Source organism: Anguilla rostrata, chromosome 2 (assembly GCF_018555375.3).
Source record: "Anguilla rostrata isolate EN2019 chromosome 2, ASM1855537v3, whole genome shotgun sequence".
In the NCBI taxonomy this organism is placed as follows: domain Eukaryota; kingdom Metazoa; phylum Chordata; class Actinopteri; order Anguilliformes; family Anguillidae; genus Anguilla; species Anguilla rostrata.
The window spans coordinates 14,414,908-14,428,432 of record NC_057934.1 but is presented as its reverse complement, the minus strand read 5'-3'; the positions used below and the strand labels follow the sequence as shown (position 1 = coordinate 14,428,432).

The following is a 13,525-nucleotide window of genomic DNA, read 5'->3' as shown; positions in this document are numbered from 1 at the left end:
CCTGTGCACCCCCTCCCTGCAGATACACCTCTGGTCTTTGTCCAAATGCTCCACATTTGCCTCCAACCATACAATCCGGAGCGCAGTCAGATGGTGAGAGACAGACATTAAACTTACCCGAGAAACTTTTTAATGCTCCCTTAAAAACTGTACATCCACCACCTCCCCCGCCTCCCCAGACAAACCCCTTTACACACACCTATTGTACCCAGCTGCCAATAAGGGGCAGTCTTGTGAGGACTGTGTCCCTCGCTATATTTTGTATGCGTCTCGTGTGTGTCTTGTGTGCAATGAAGGCGAGTCTGTCTGGAGATGGGTGTACACAGGCACGTACACACTTGCGTCCATGCTTGCACAGACACACACACACACACACACACACACAGAGGTCCATCTGGTCCTCATCTACAGTTCTCCCCAGTAGCGCTGAGAGCCTAGTAAAATCTCAAAAATACAGCTCTCTCCCCCCCTACACATAGCAGTCTCTTTCAAAGAACTCTCCCACTGACAGTGACCCACACTAACCGAATGCACTTGAAAAAAAGCTATGTATGGCCTTGATTCAATTGTACTCAACTCTGACTTGCAATTTAAGTGTTTTTCTCCCTGTGGAGCGAGGTCATTCTAATGATAGCTTAACAGGCTAAACTTTTAGCAAAAAAAATTATACACATATTGCATTTAATCGTGGGTCAAAGTCAGGACAAATGTTGACAGAATCCTAGCCTACGTCCCGCAGTTAGGGCAGCATTAAGCCAAAGGTTAAAACATGCACGCACATTTAGGCTTCAGTGCTCTCCATCAAACCCATTGAAGAACTCCTTTCAGAACAGACAACGGAAAAAAAACCACACACACCCACGGCTGCACGAAGAAAACAATGAAACAGTTTTGCTACTTTTATTTCTCCAAAGGCGAAATGAGACAGAAGCGCTACATTGTTCGCAGCTGTCGTGAGCGTTTCAAGTTCCTCTGCGCAACGAAGCGGCAGAAGTTGCACAGACGACATTTTTACGCGCCAGGCGCGAAGAACAGAATGTTTCATTATGCCACCGATACACTTTCCTCAAAAGCCCTTGTGCATTCATGACAGTGTTCACACAAAGACATCCCTTAATCTGGTTTGTATGACATTACTGAACCACACAGAACTAGCAGCTATACCTGTATGAACCTTCTCAGTAATGCTATGTATGGCAGAACTGGTACTTGTTCAAACTACAAAAAAATGGGTGTCCCCATGTAATTATCATGCTTTGCACATCAAAGATCCAGTCAAACCTACCTGTACTGCTAAACCTTTTGTTCATCACTAAAATTAAGGCAACATGCACCTTCCAGTTAAGACTGAGTAGATAGGCCCTGCATTGGAAATGACATCCATACGAAGCTCATTACTAAGACTTGATCCTCAGAGTATGACTCAATCAGTGTACGTTGTGGCTTGCGCAACCTATTTCTTTGTTAAATTTATGGCTGACATCAACAAAAATTTTTTTTAACATTCTCAAAGTATTGAGAAAAGTGACTTCCTTAAATTTGCTTTTAAAACATATGAGCCAAATGGAACAGAGTGAGGGTGGAGACCTCTCCTAAATCCAACTGGCAAGACTGTATGAATTCAGCAGACATTTTGCATTCAATAACTGTGGCTATCGGGTGTTCTCTAAGATGGACGCCCAGGTCTGGTGTCAGTTTTCAGGGCCTCACTGGCCCCTGTACTTCAGGATGATGTCCACCGCCTCGGCCAGGTTGTCCACGTACCCGTCGGCCGTCACTGCAGGGTGCTTCTCGTCGCCGGGCCTGCGGGGGGTGGGGGGTGGGGGGGAATCATGGGAGACAAACAGGAAGTGGCTGAACGCACGTCCCTCACATGGAGTCAAACGTGAACGCTGACGCATGGAAGGGTCCAAAAACACGGTGGCCTCCCTCCTCACAGCCAGGGAGGACTCCTTAAATCACACAGAGAGGAAACGGAGCCCAGCGTTTGGTTTCAATTCTCGGGTGTCAGAAAGAAACCTATTAGGGAACACCTGGGTGTGATTGGGTCTGCCCTAGCCCTGTTTGTGTATTCTGCAATCTCTTGAATGGTACACGGCTGCTTTAGATTTTTGACATGTAAATCTTCTGAGGTATCAGTGCCAAAAAACAGTTTTCTCAGTGTGCCTCTTTTCTGGCTCGTTCGTGGTGGTTCCGAGCTCCGTTTTCGGGACAGTGTTTTTACCTGTGTGGGAGAAATGGTGCAGTTGACCCCTGTGGCAGACTGCTATAGAAACCCCCTGGGGCAGGTGCTTTTAATAGGAACAGAAATCAGCAGAAGAGTTCTCACTGCTCAAGATTCGCTCTTAAAAGGCTAAGCTTAGCCCAGTTAAAAAAAAAAAAAAAACCTGTTACCTTCCACAAGTCTCAAAATAATTAATCAAAGTGTAAAAACAGAAGTGATATCTTATCAGGGGTGAGAATTAAGTGCTGGTAGGATATTAACAAGTGTTATGGTTTTCTTGACCTGATTTTTGGACCTGTATTGATGTACGGTAGCAGATACAGGTGACTGTTTAACTGTTAGGGCCTGGTCGAGAAAATGCTTCACACTGAGCAGAACCGAATAAGGGGCTTGAGCTCACAAGTCACAAACCCCTTCCAGTCAAAACTGAGCATTCACAGACCCATCTATCCCTCCTTTGCTCATTAACATGTCTGTCCTGCTGAGCACAGTTCTGATCCCCCATAATGCATGCACACACACACACACACACAAACACATGCATAATGACACACACACACATACACACACACACACATGCATGCACAGACAGACAGACAGACAGACAGAAAGACATACACATACACACACACACACACACCCACACACACCAGCACACTTACTCCTCAGGTACCACCAGGCATCAGTCAGCGTTTCAGGACAGGCCCAGACGGCTGTTCCTTTTGTCCGATGGGCGGGGGCGCGGACTCCAGAGCCCCCCCTCGAATCGCGCCCTCGCCGCAGCTGCGCCATCTCAAATATTTGCGAGCGAAAGCGAAGAGAAAAGGGGCTCTTTGAGGCGCCGAACGCCGGCGGCGCACTGAGAGCGGGGTGCCCGCCGTGTTACCCCGTCCGTCAGCGCCCGCTCGCGGGGCGTGCGCCCCGCTAACGGCGGAGGCGTCGCGCCTCCTCCGCCCTCCACCCTCCCTCCCCCTCCGTCCGGGGCCGCTCGTTTTGGCGGTTCGTTTTTTCCGCGGCTTCTCTCCCACGCCGGTGAATAATGCAGAGCGCGACCGGGTCAGTCCGCCCATGCAAAATTAACGGCGGCGCGGGCTCCGTTACCGCCGAGGCTACGCGTTAGCACGCGAAGGTCGCAGCAGCGCCGATACGCATGGAACGGACAGGCCGAGATCCCGCTTAGCGCCCCTTAATCTACGGCGATACAGGACGGATACCGTCATCACGGTAAACGACAATGCGTTATTCAAACGCGACAGCGCGTGCGTCAGTGCATATGAGTACAGGAATCTGGAATCCTGTTTTTACAGCATTTGTTCATAGGAAGCCTTAAGTGAGGTCTCAGGATAATAATAATAATAATAATAATGGGGAAAACACTCTCTAAACTGACTTTGTGCAGCCATTTTTATAAATGAGTAAAATGTCTGTCAATGTCTATACCCGTATGTCTAATGTATGTCTGGATAAGAGTGCTTACCTAATGCAGAGGACTACATGGAATTATGGTGTTGTGATATGATGTATGTATGTCTCTTAAACTCCGGCCAGTGATAATGTGCGCTGATGTATCCGCTGTTTCCACTATTTATGTAACAGGCTCATAAATGTCAGAGACGGCCACCAGACTTAATCCCCCATAAACCCGGCCAATGGCGAGATACAGCGCTGTGTCTGAAACGCAGGTTAGGAGGATGTGGGTTTTGATGTATTCCCTGGACAGACCAAGGCCAGGTTAATGGCTGAGCTGTCTTTATAGGAGTGTGTGCTTACACGATGTGCGCTGTTCTGTTTGAGCGATTATGTGCCTGCGTGCTTGCCTGTGCACATGTGTGTGAGAGAGAAATGGAGGGAGGGGGAGAGAGGGCAGGGAGGGAGAGGTGAGGGAAGAGCGAGAGGACAGAGAGAGGTAGAGGGACAGAGAGGGGGGAGAGAGAGAGAGAGAGAGAGAGAGAGAGAGAGACTTTTGCAGCCTGTTCTGTGGCAGATGCCCTCCCATTTGTTTTCAGAGGGTGTGATATATGCACTTAATCAGTGAGGTGACAGACAGTGGGGGTGAATGACACTGCGGCCTTCACCTCGCTTATCATCTGCGCTCTCATTTTCTGTTTCACACACACACACACACACACACAAACACACACACACACACACACACACACACACACACACACACACAAACACACACACACACACACACACACACACACACACACACACACACACACACACACACACACGGACACACACACGCGCACGGATACATACACGCAGACACACACACACACGGACACACACACGCGCATGCATACGTACACACAGACACACACACACACACACATGCACACGTACAAACACACGGACACACACACACGCGCACGGATACGTACACGCAGACACACACACACGGACACACGCACACCTTCCCAAGTCAAGAGCGTGCTCATCCCAGAAAGAAGGAAGTCCCACTGTCAGTGGGCACACATATATCACCCCCTCCTTTACCTTTTCACCTTGCACAAGAGGAATCTGCAGAGTGAGTTATTAACGCATGTACACAGTAACTAACACCCGATAAGGCCTTCTTCATGAAGGCCTCCTTTCCCTGCCCCGTCCCCCGTCCCCCGTCCCCCGTCCCCCGTCCCCCGGACCCGGGTAACACAGGCCCTGCGACTCGCTCGCTGCGACGCGCTGAACTCTCCCTGAAGCGCACGAGCGCGGAAACTCGGAAAGCCCCGTCCCACGCCGTTTCCATTCAAACGCACCCACCCCACCCACCTGTTTGGCTGGACCCTCCGGGGGGGGGGGGGAGGCAGGGGAGAACCGCTCCGTTCCTCCCCGAGTTAAAAAAAACACCTCTGTGTGAAATGAAGAGAGAGGGGGTTGCCAAAAAGCTGCCTTCTCTAGCATGCGGCAGTGGATCTTGGCAGGAGGCGTGAGACCCACACCAGCAAGTTACCAAACTCCGGTGCGCACCGCAGCCAATCCCCATGAAATACCGCAGATACAAATGTGAAATGACTTCTGACTTTGCCTGTTCAATGTCACTGTGACTGCTCAATGTTCAAAGCCATTGTACGAAGGAGGCTTAATTCCTTAATTTAGTCAAATTTTTTATGATTATGCAAAGAAAAAAATCTGCTGAGCAGTACTGGTACCAAACTGCACAACGAGAAAAAGTTCCTGAGGGTAAGTTGCTAGTGCTGGGCTCTGGATGAATATTTTCACCACTCTTTGGTAATGAATCAAAGTAAATATACAGACATAGCAATTATACTGTGTGTATTCAATGCAGTAACCAGTGGCTGAATCCGTTTAAAAAGAATTTAAAAACTACGCATTAAAATTAAGAAGCCAAGTAGTATCGTGCCGAAAACAAATCATCTTTGCATCTTTATGTTGTACATCGTGTTCCCTACCAAGAGCCTTCCCTGCTGTGAACGCTATGAAGAGAGCCAATGATAAGGTCACCCCAGACAGAATGCTACAATCAGATCACCTGGATTATCATGCAGGTTCATTCAATGCACCGGCTGACCTCGCTGCTGTAAACAGATCTGCGCACAGCCTGACGCAAGCAGGCCTTCAATTACGAGCGGGGAAAAAACAAGCCTGTAAAAGCCCAGTATTTATAGAACCTTAGGGCAACCATTCACCGTATCCTTACGTTACAGTAATACTGTAATTACAATAAATTGCTAACTTGTACTTTTCAACAGCCGTGCGCATTTCAGTCCGAACAGGCCACGCCCACGTTCTAGGCCATAAGAGTGAATCGCTGAGGTTAAGTGAAAATTCTAGTCTGGACTACCCGTACAAACATCACCTGATCTGCTGAATTACTTTGTCTCGGAAGTCCTAAAACCTATTGTGCTCCATTGAATCACTCTCCACTGAACCACTGTCCAGAGCCTGATGACTGATTGTCTGTTAGAAGCAAGAAAACATCAGGGCCTGACCGTCAACTTTAACACATGTAGCAGAGCCCCTTTCTCCTGTCACACGGGATGAGTCTCCCCCCTCCCGATCTGGGTCTTCCATGCTGTCCCAGAAAGCCCAGCTGGGCCTCGGGAGCGGGAACAGAATCCGTCCGTCTGTCTGGCGGCTCTTCTGGGGTAAATGAAGCCTTTGTGAGGGTGACTGATGGCGTATCGCGGTCCTCGGGGGAAGGTGCGCGCGGAATCACAGAATCGCCGCTTTAGCTGCCGCTCCTGCTCTCCTCATCATCCGCCCCTTCCCTCCCCCCCCCCGAGGGGAGAGGCCCTCGCCCAAACGAGGAAGCAATAAAGTCAAAAAAGGCCGCCGCGAAATAAATAAAACGCTCAAGGAACACAGCAGCTGCGGCGAGACAATGACGGCCATTTTGAAAACCTCAGAGGAACTGGAGCGCTCGTTCCCACAGCCGACCGGCCCTCTCGGCTTGACGTGATGTGACTGGGGGTTTCTGAGACGCAAGGCTGGCGTTCTGTGCTGACACTTTAAAAATGTAGCATCCTGCGTGAAGCACCGCGCGGCGCTGCGTCGCGGCCTCGTAACCCCGGGATGACACAAAATGGACGCCGGGGCGGAAAGAGAGCCAGCCATTTGGATTTCAGAGGAGAAAGGGCGGCGCGGTCGTGACCCTCGTAGATACCGCCGTCAGGAGCGTGAAGCTGGAGGCGCGGAGACAGCGCCGCTATAAATCGCGGCGACCGGCCGGCGTGCTGAGCGGTCACGGGAGGGTCGTTTCCTCACAAGGAACGTCCGGTTCAAGATGGAGGACAGACTCATCCTCACCTGTTCCTGGGGCCTCTTTTAGTAACACGAATTCCATCAAAAAAAAAAAGACACAGGATCACCGTAACACGTAGCGTGTGGTGAATCGATTTGAAAACAAATAAAAATGTAAAAAACGCTCCATGAGAAAACGTTCTAGCTGAACACAAGTTTCTGACTGAGCGTAGATGCCTTCCTCCGTCACCGAACCACAGGAGGACTAGCAGGAAAAACAACAGAGGCTATAAACAATACTTTTTATTTCTAATTGCTAACGAAACACCAGCAGTAACAAACTTGGTGGAAAGTAGGCAGAGCAGTACATGGATACTGTGTTAGGGTGTAAATCAACTTTACAGCCAAGCAGCTAGAATGGCACAGTAGGGACTAGAGAACCCGAAGGTTTCAGGTTCAAATCTTGGGCACAGCACATCTGTGATGCCCTCAAAACAACTTCACTTCACTACTTTCAGCGCATATCCTGCAATACAAATGGATACCACGCTACACTTTAGAAGTTACCCTGGTCAGCAGCGTATGCTAATGAAATAACCAGGTTAATAATGCTTGCACGCTTCTTCGCTGCTGCACATGACCCAGTGTCATGGGATAATCTCTGTGCACTGTACAGAGATGAAAGCCAGAGACCCACTCAGTACGAGCGAGGAAGGCTTAGAGCTGAACTTTCCTCTCGCTGAATGAAACAAGCTCAGTGTTTCTCAAGCTTTTTTTTCCTCCTCCCTGCATACCCTGTGAAAGCAAGCTGTGTCTCCATATGCCAACCCCCCCACACACCCCCCCCGCGGCCCCCCAGCCCAGATTGCTCGAAGGCATCTCTCTTTTCATTACATCTCTTCCACAAATCCAGTCAGAGCGAAGAAAAAAAACTTTATTCATTTATCGTTTATTTATACAGGTGTGCCATTGACATAAATATCAATTTTTCAAGGAAGCCCTGGCCACACATAAAATCCATACGGCACCACAGAACAGAACACAGACAACCATGAGACAGAAAAAGGATCTTGGAGGTCAATAGCACATCTGTCATGGCAAGACCATATGTCGGCTATCATCGCTGCAGCCAACTCTTAAAATCAATGGGGTGAAATGTATATAGATACGAAAGGCAGCGCAGGCACAGCTGAGATGTCAGTCCGTTTTCGCTAGCAATGCTACGGTAAGTGGTCTCACGAAACTAGGTCCCTTCAGGGCCATGTAATTCTTTAACATAGCTGAAGTGGACCGCTGTCATGCGCTAGGTGGCCAGGCACGCATCGTAGCTAATGACCTCACGGTTCAGCGGCCATCTTGTTCAGGGCCTCCACATGATCCTGCTGATTTACACATCACATGAGGTGACCTCTCTGAATGTTACAGATGCACTAACCAATGGGACTGAAGTTCTATCGGACAGGCCTTTTTTACTTGCTTCTCTTATAGTGTGTGACCTGCGAATGCATCCTCATATAGTCTGTAGGGGGAGGGTGGGGGTGACAGCAACAGCCATTTTCATTGACTCGGAGCACTGTCAATTGGAACTAATCTGGAGGCAAGAGGGGGGCATGGGGGTTGCTAATCACACTTCACGGGCGGGGGGCCATGACATTGCCCCCCCCCACCTACGACAGCAGGGGCTCCCGAACCGCGGTTCATGAAAAAAGACACCCGGGGGGGTCCAGTCCTCTGCACGATGGGACAGTCTCCCTTTGAAGAATGCAATTTTGTTTACATTTCCACATTTAAAAAAAATCACATATTTAAACAAACAATGTGAAAATGCAGAACAAAAAGAAACAGTCTGGTTTGCGTTCTTGGCAATGTTGTAGCCATTGTAAATATTAAATATACCCTCCCCCGACACACACACATCTCTGTGGACTTCCTATGCAACACTGGAAAATCATTGGCCCTCTTTTCTTCTCTTTTGCCTCAGACGCTATATATAGCTTGTCTGCATTGAGGAAATGACCTGTCTTGCCAACAACAGACCAGTCCTTCCATGCTCCAGAACTTCCTCCAGCACACCCCTCTGCAACTGGGGAGAGAGCGCCTCTCGTTTTTCACCAGCTTGCTGTTACCCACCGCCCCTGGGAAATGCACCTACAGTGTTGTTTTGTTTAGAATTACCAGAGTGCTGCTTGACTTCAATTTGAGAATGTGTATGTGCGTGTGTGTGTGTGTGTGTGTGTGTGTGTGTGTACATGTATATGTGTGTGTGTGTGTGTATAGGTGTGTGTGTGTGTATACGTGTGTGTTGAGTGTGTGTGCATGTGTGTGTGTGTGTTTAGGAGTGCGTGTGCGAGTCCGCGTGTCTGTGTGTGCATGAGTGTGTGCGTGTGTTTGCTTCTGATACAGACCATGTGGCCAGGGGGGGAGGCAGTCAGAGAAAAGGCCCTATTGTGAGCCGGGCTAATGCTTGTGTCTGCGCCTCTGTTTAAAAACCTGGCCCCTGCTTTCGGGAAAGAGGCTGGAGCCTGGCTCTGGGCTTTACGCATGTGTGTTTAAGGGTAAGAGGGACGTTACAGCCTGCCATCTGCGAACCAGGGCAAGTCACACACCCACACACACACGCACACACACAGCTCCCTGGAGTGGAAAAGTACCATACCAGGGGCTTGGGTAAGGCAGGATAAAGCCGGCTCATTGTCACACTGTAAGGCTCTTTGTCCTCCCCGGCTAAAAGGACGCGTAAATAATTAACGTTATAAAGTTGATAAAGAGCAGCCTGCTTTCGGAGAAGGCCCTGTCGGGGCTCTGGGTACCCTGGGGTGGTGAGAGGTGCCAGTGTTCTGCCAAAAACGGAGCGGGCACACCTGCAAGAGCTCTGCACACCAGCAGGGCCTCGTCTACACCTTCTACAGATGTGCCTCCTCTGCTCCACAAACGACAGCAGCCTAACAGGTGCCAAAGTGGGTCAGTGAAAATAACAAAAGGAGCGTTCGGACGAATGTTCTAGAAAATGCCTCGTAAATAAAGGCTTGAAACTAGTGGTGCATTGAGCACGGCAATTCAACCCTTACAAATTCAGTTTGGCAGGTTTATTTTAGCGATCGTTGAACTCGCCAAACGATGCGAAGAAAAGCAAATACTTCTTGAATTTGATTGTTAGTCGAAGGGCAAAAGTCGATTGAATCCCAGCCAGGGTCATCAGCTGACCTACCAAGTTAAACAAAGGTAAATTTAAAAACCAAAAAATAAAACCAAATGATTAGATATGGTTTTCATTTTTTAAAGCAGAGTCCTTTTTTTCCATGTGTCTTAGATAAAATGACACCACTGTAAACGCATATTTCTGACGGTCTCACAGATACAGGTCACAGTGTGATTCTTGGCCTTCTAAAGGGCTGACAACTGAGGTTTTGTTTTTTTAATATCAAAACGAAATGGCCCGAGTCATCTTTGGAAGGATGTCATCATTGTTCTCTCAGTCAGTGACTCACTTCACGGAACATTCCAGCGGAGAGCAGGCAGAGGTGAGAGACAGGCCTGGGCTTCCATCTGCCATTCTGCGACGGCTGTTCGGGAATGTCCGTGGCCTGTTTACCCGGGAATCCTTCCCGTGTCTTTGAAGCGGGAAGATCCAATCCCGTCGCGGCGGGCGACGCTAACCCAGCATGCCCGGAGCGAGCGCCACAATGCGCCGGGGCCGGGGGGGTCGATTCCTGACCTGATTAAATTGATTTTCGGGGGCAGGGACTGTCAATGCCAATTCCGCGAGACCGAAATAGGCCTTTTGGCAGCTGGATAAATCGATCTGACCGCGTAGCCGAAATGCCTACTCCCGCTCGACCCCCTGGGGTTCGCGACAATGGCGGCGGCAATGGGGAAACACAAAAGAGCATTGTTGTCAATTTTAATATGGATGTCGCATGCACCTCCATCCACCACCCTCTGTCAATGTCAGTTTAGTCTAGGAACAGGGCAAAAGTTAATGCGTGCATGATTTCCATTGTCTAAAGCAGTGGTTCTGAAAAATTCGGCCAAAAACCCCCCCATGTAGCTGAGAATCCCTATCTCAGTAAAATGGTTTACCCCTTTTATATAACACTCACAACAGGCTGCTGTGCCACTACACTACATTTGTGTATGGAAGCATGTATAAATCACATATTATAGATCAATACTACCATACTACTAGTTGTTTAAAATGTAATATTGCATTACCGAGAATGTATAAACACTGGGAAAAGTGTCTTAAGCGTCAGTCTTGCAATGAGACTTCTTTCTCTGAAGTGGAAAATATTAACTTGTTTTCAGTTACTGGTTGCTTGACATTTTCTCACCCTATTGAGAAATGAGTCAAAATGTCTCATCTCACTGACGACATTTTGTCTTATTTAGCAAAAAAGCAATAAAAATACTTGCTGAGATTGGCACATTTTTGTGACCCAGACAAAGTAACAAATATGGAAACATAAACAGTGATATTAAAAAGGAAAGCTTTGTTCCCATTTTGCTTATGACACCATGTGCCGAAGCCACCTATTAAATTTACTTTATCACACATTTTATTTTATGTGATATTCATATAAACAATACAGTAGAAAAGTGTGACTTCCTCTAAGTGTGATGCCTTCAGGAGCTTCTCCTAATCAAATTCACACAAACATGCTGCAGGAAACAAGAGCAGTGTAACACCAACTGGAGGAACTAAACTGAGCGTTTCCTCGTCTATCCGTCATCAGGGGACTTAGTGAGGAGGGGCACAGAACAATGGTAAGACTGCATTACGCAAGTCGCAGGTCCCACGATGGTGCATGTTTAGTGCATGTGTCCTGTCTGCTCCAGTCTGGGGGGGTGAGACGGGATGGCATGAGCCCAAAATATACCCCCCCCCTTGGCAGACTGCCTGCCAAGCTACGCGAGCCACACATCCACCGCCACCTCCTCCTACGCAATCGCACCAGCATGTTTACGTTATCTGTCTGTTCGCCGCGGCCCAGACAAAAGGTGACCTTACCGCACATTGTTCCCCGCTCTTATTTTTGGTCCTTTTGGATTTCGCGAGGGGGTGGGGGGTTGGGGGCGGGGGAGGGGTGTGTGGGGGAGGAAAGCGATCGGTTCCTGTCCCGGTTCAAAGGGAACCTGTTTTGAACAACACGCGCCGGGCCCTGGTCCACGCGCCATAGCGCTCGTGTGACTTTTAGGACTCACGACCCGCCCCACTGCCCGGTTACACGTCGACTCTCCTCGACAGCCCCCACACCTTCCTCTTGTGACAAACCAAGCCGAGTTATCCAAGCCAGTTTTTTTTTTGTTAGTGTGAGACGTGACACGTTCCTGAATGCACTCATTTTCTTCACATTACGTACAGTCCTATCTTGAACCCCCTGAACCCGGGCCGGGGGGCCGCGGCACGTCTTCGACCTCGCCAGCAGAAATGCTCCTTCCGCCCGCGGCGGCAGAAGAGGGCGGGACCCAGTTCAGCTCGCCAGGACGACGCAGCCCTCAGGACGAATGAGTTACGAGCGTTTGCTCGCCGTCTGCTTGTTAAAAAAAAAAAAGAACATCTCCCCGACAGAACAGCAGGCGTTACAAAAAATCCAGTTCCACAACTGTCTGCTCTCAGGCGCTCGGGGTATAGTCTCCACAGGCACAAGTTTCATAATTGTCTGGAGATGACAAGGACAACAAAAAAAAAGCACTCATATGCTTAAAATGGGGTTTCCTCCTGAATAGAGAGGCCTGAAACCTGAGTTCACCACAATAGCGAGGCCAAACGACAGCGACTGCAGTTAGCCTGGAACGCTAGCCAGATGTGAAACCCGGTACGTACAGCGCGACGCGTCTCGCGGCGTTTCGTACGGCTTGCGAAGGGCTCCGGTCGCCACGGCGTCCCGCCCCTCGGCGTTCCGTGAATCACACGCGCGGGTCTGCAGATCCACACCCCCGGCGGCGGGACGCGGGAAACGGGTCGGAGGAATAACGCGGCCTGAAATGCGAAATGGTGCGTCTGGCGGTTTGAAGGGGAAAAAAAAGAAAAGAAAAAGGCATCGTTTTATCGCAGGCCTGTGCGCGGAACTGTGGGGAGAGGGGCTTTCCCCCGTCTTTCCTCATCTTTCCCGCGATGAAAGGGGTTTAACGGCCTCTTACAGGGGGCACTCAACAACATCTGAGTGCCGCCAAAATACATGTTAAGTACGGGGAGGCGGCGGGTGGGGTGGGGTGGGGGGGGCGCCCCAATCTCGGCCCGGCGGCGGGGTATGTTTACCTTCATGGCCTTTGAGATTTCTTTCCCTAATGACTTTCTTCCTTTCTAGCGCGCATTAGCGGTAATCGCCGCGGTTAGCTCGACTCCGCCGCTCCAGCGGGCGCGACGGCGCAGGAAATCCCCGCTAGCCGCCGCCGCGCCGCGAACAGGGCGCTGCCACCGGGCTGATCGCGGGGTTCTCATCATCCCTTCGCCTCATCGTTTCCCCAAAAGCTTTTCGCTTCTTTATTTCGTACGGTACAGGACTGCAGTAACGCACGGCCCAGTGCTTCTTACGCGACAGTGAAACTTAATTCCACTGCTGCGCATTAATGGAACGTTCCAGCGGCTTTCCT

General features: G+C 49.7%; 1 protein-coding gene across 1 annotated transcript in view; it reads right to left on the bottom strand.

Moving 5' to 3' along the window:
* Nucleotides 1-886: 886 nt before the first annotated feature.
* The window catches only part of lhpp (phospholysine phosphohistidine inorganic pyrophosphate phosphatase), a 30,250-nt gene continuing 17,611 nt past the window's right edge, over nt 887-13,525 (bottom strand). Inside the window, exon 7 of the mRNA XM_064313746.1 lies at nt 887-1,803. Coding sequence (XP_064169816.1) covers nt 1,707-1,803 — 97 coding nt within the window. The 3' untranslated portion in view covers nt 887-1,706. The remainder of the gene's footprint in view (nt 1,804-13,525) is intronic.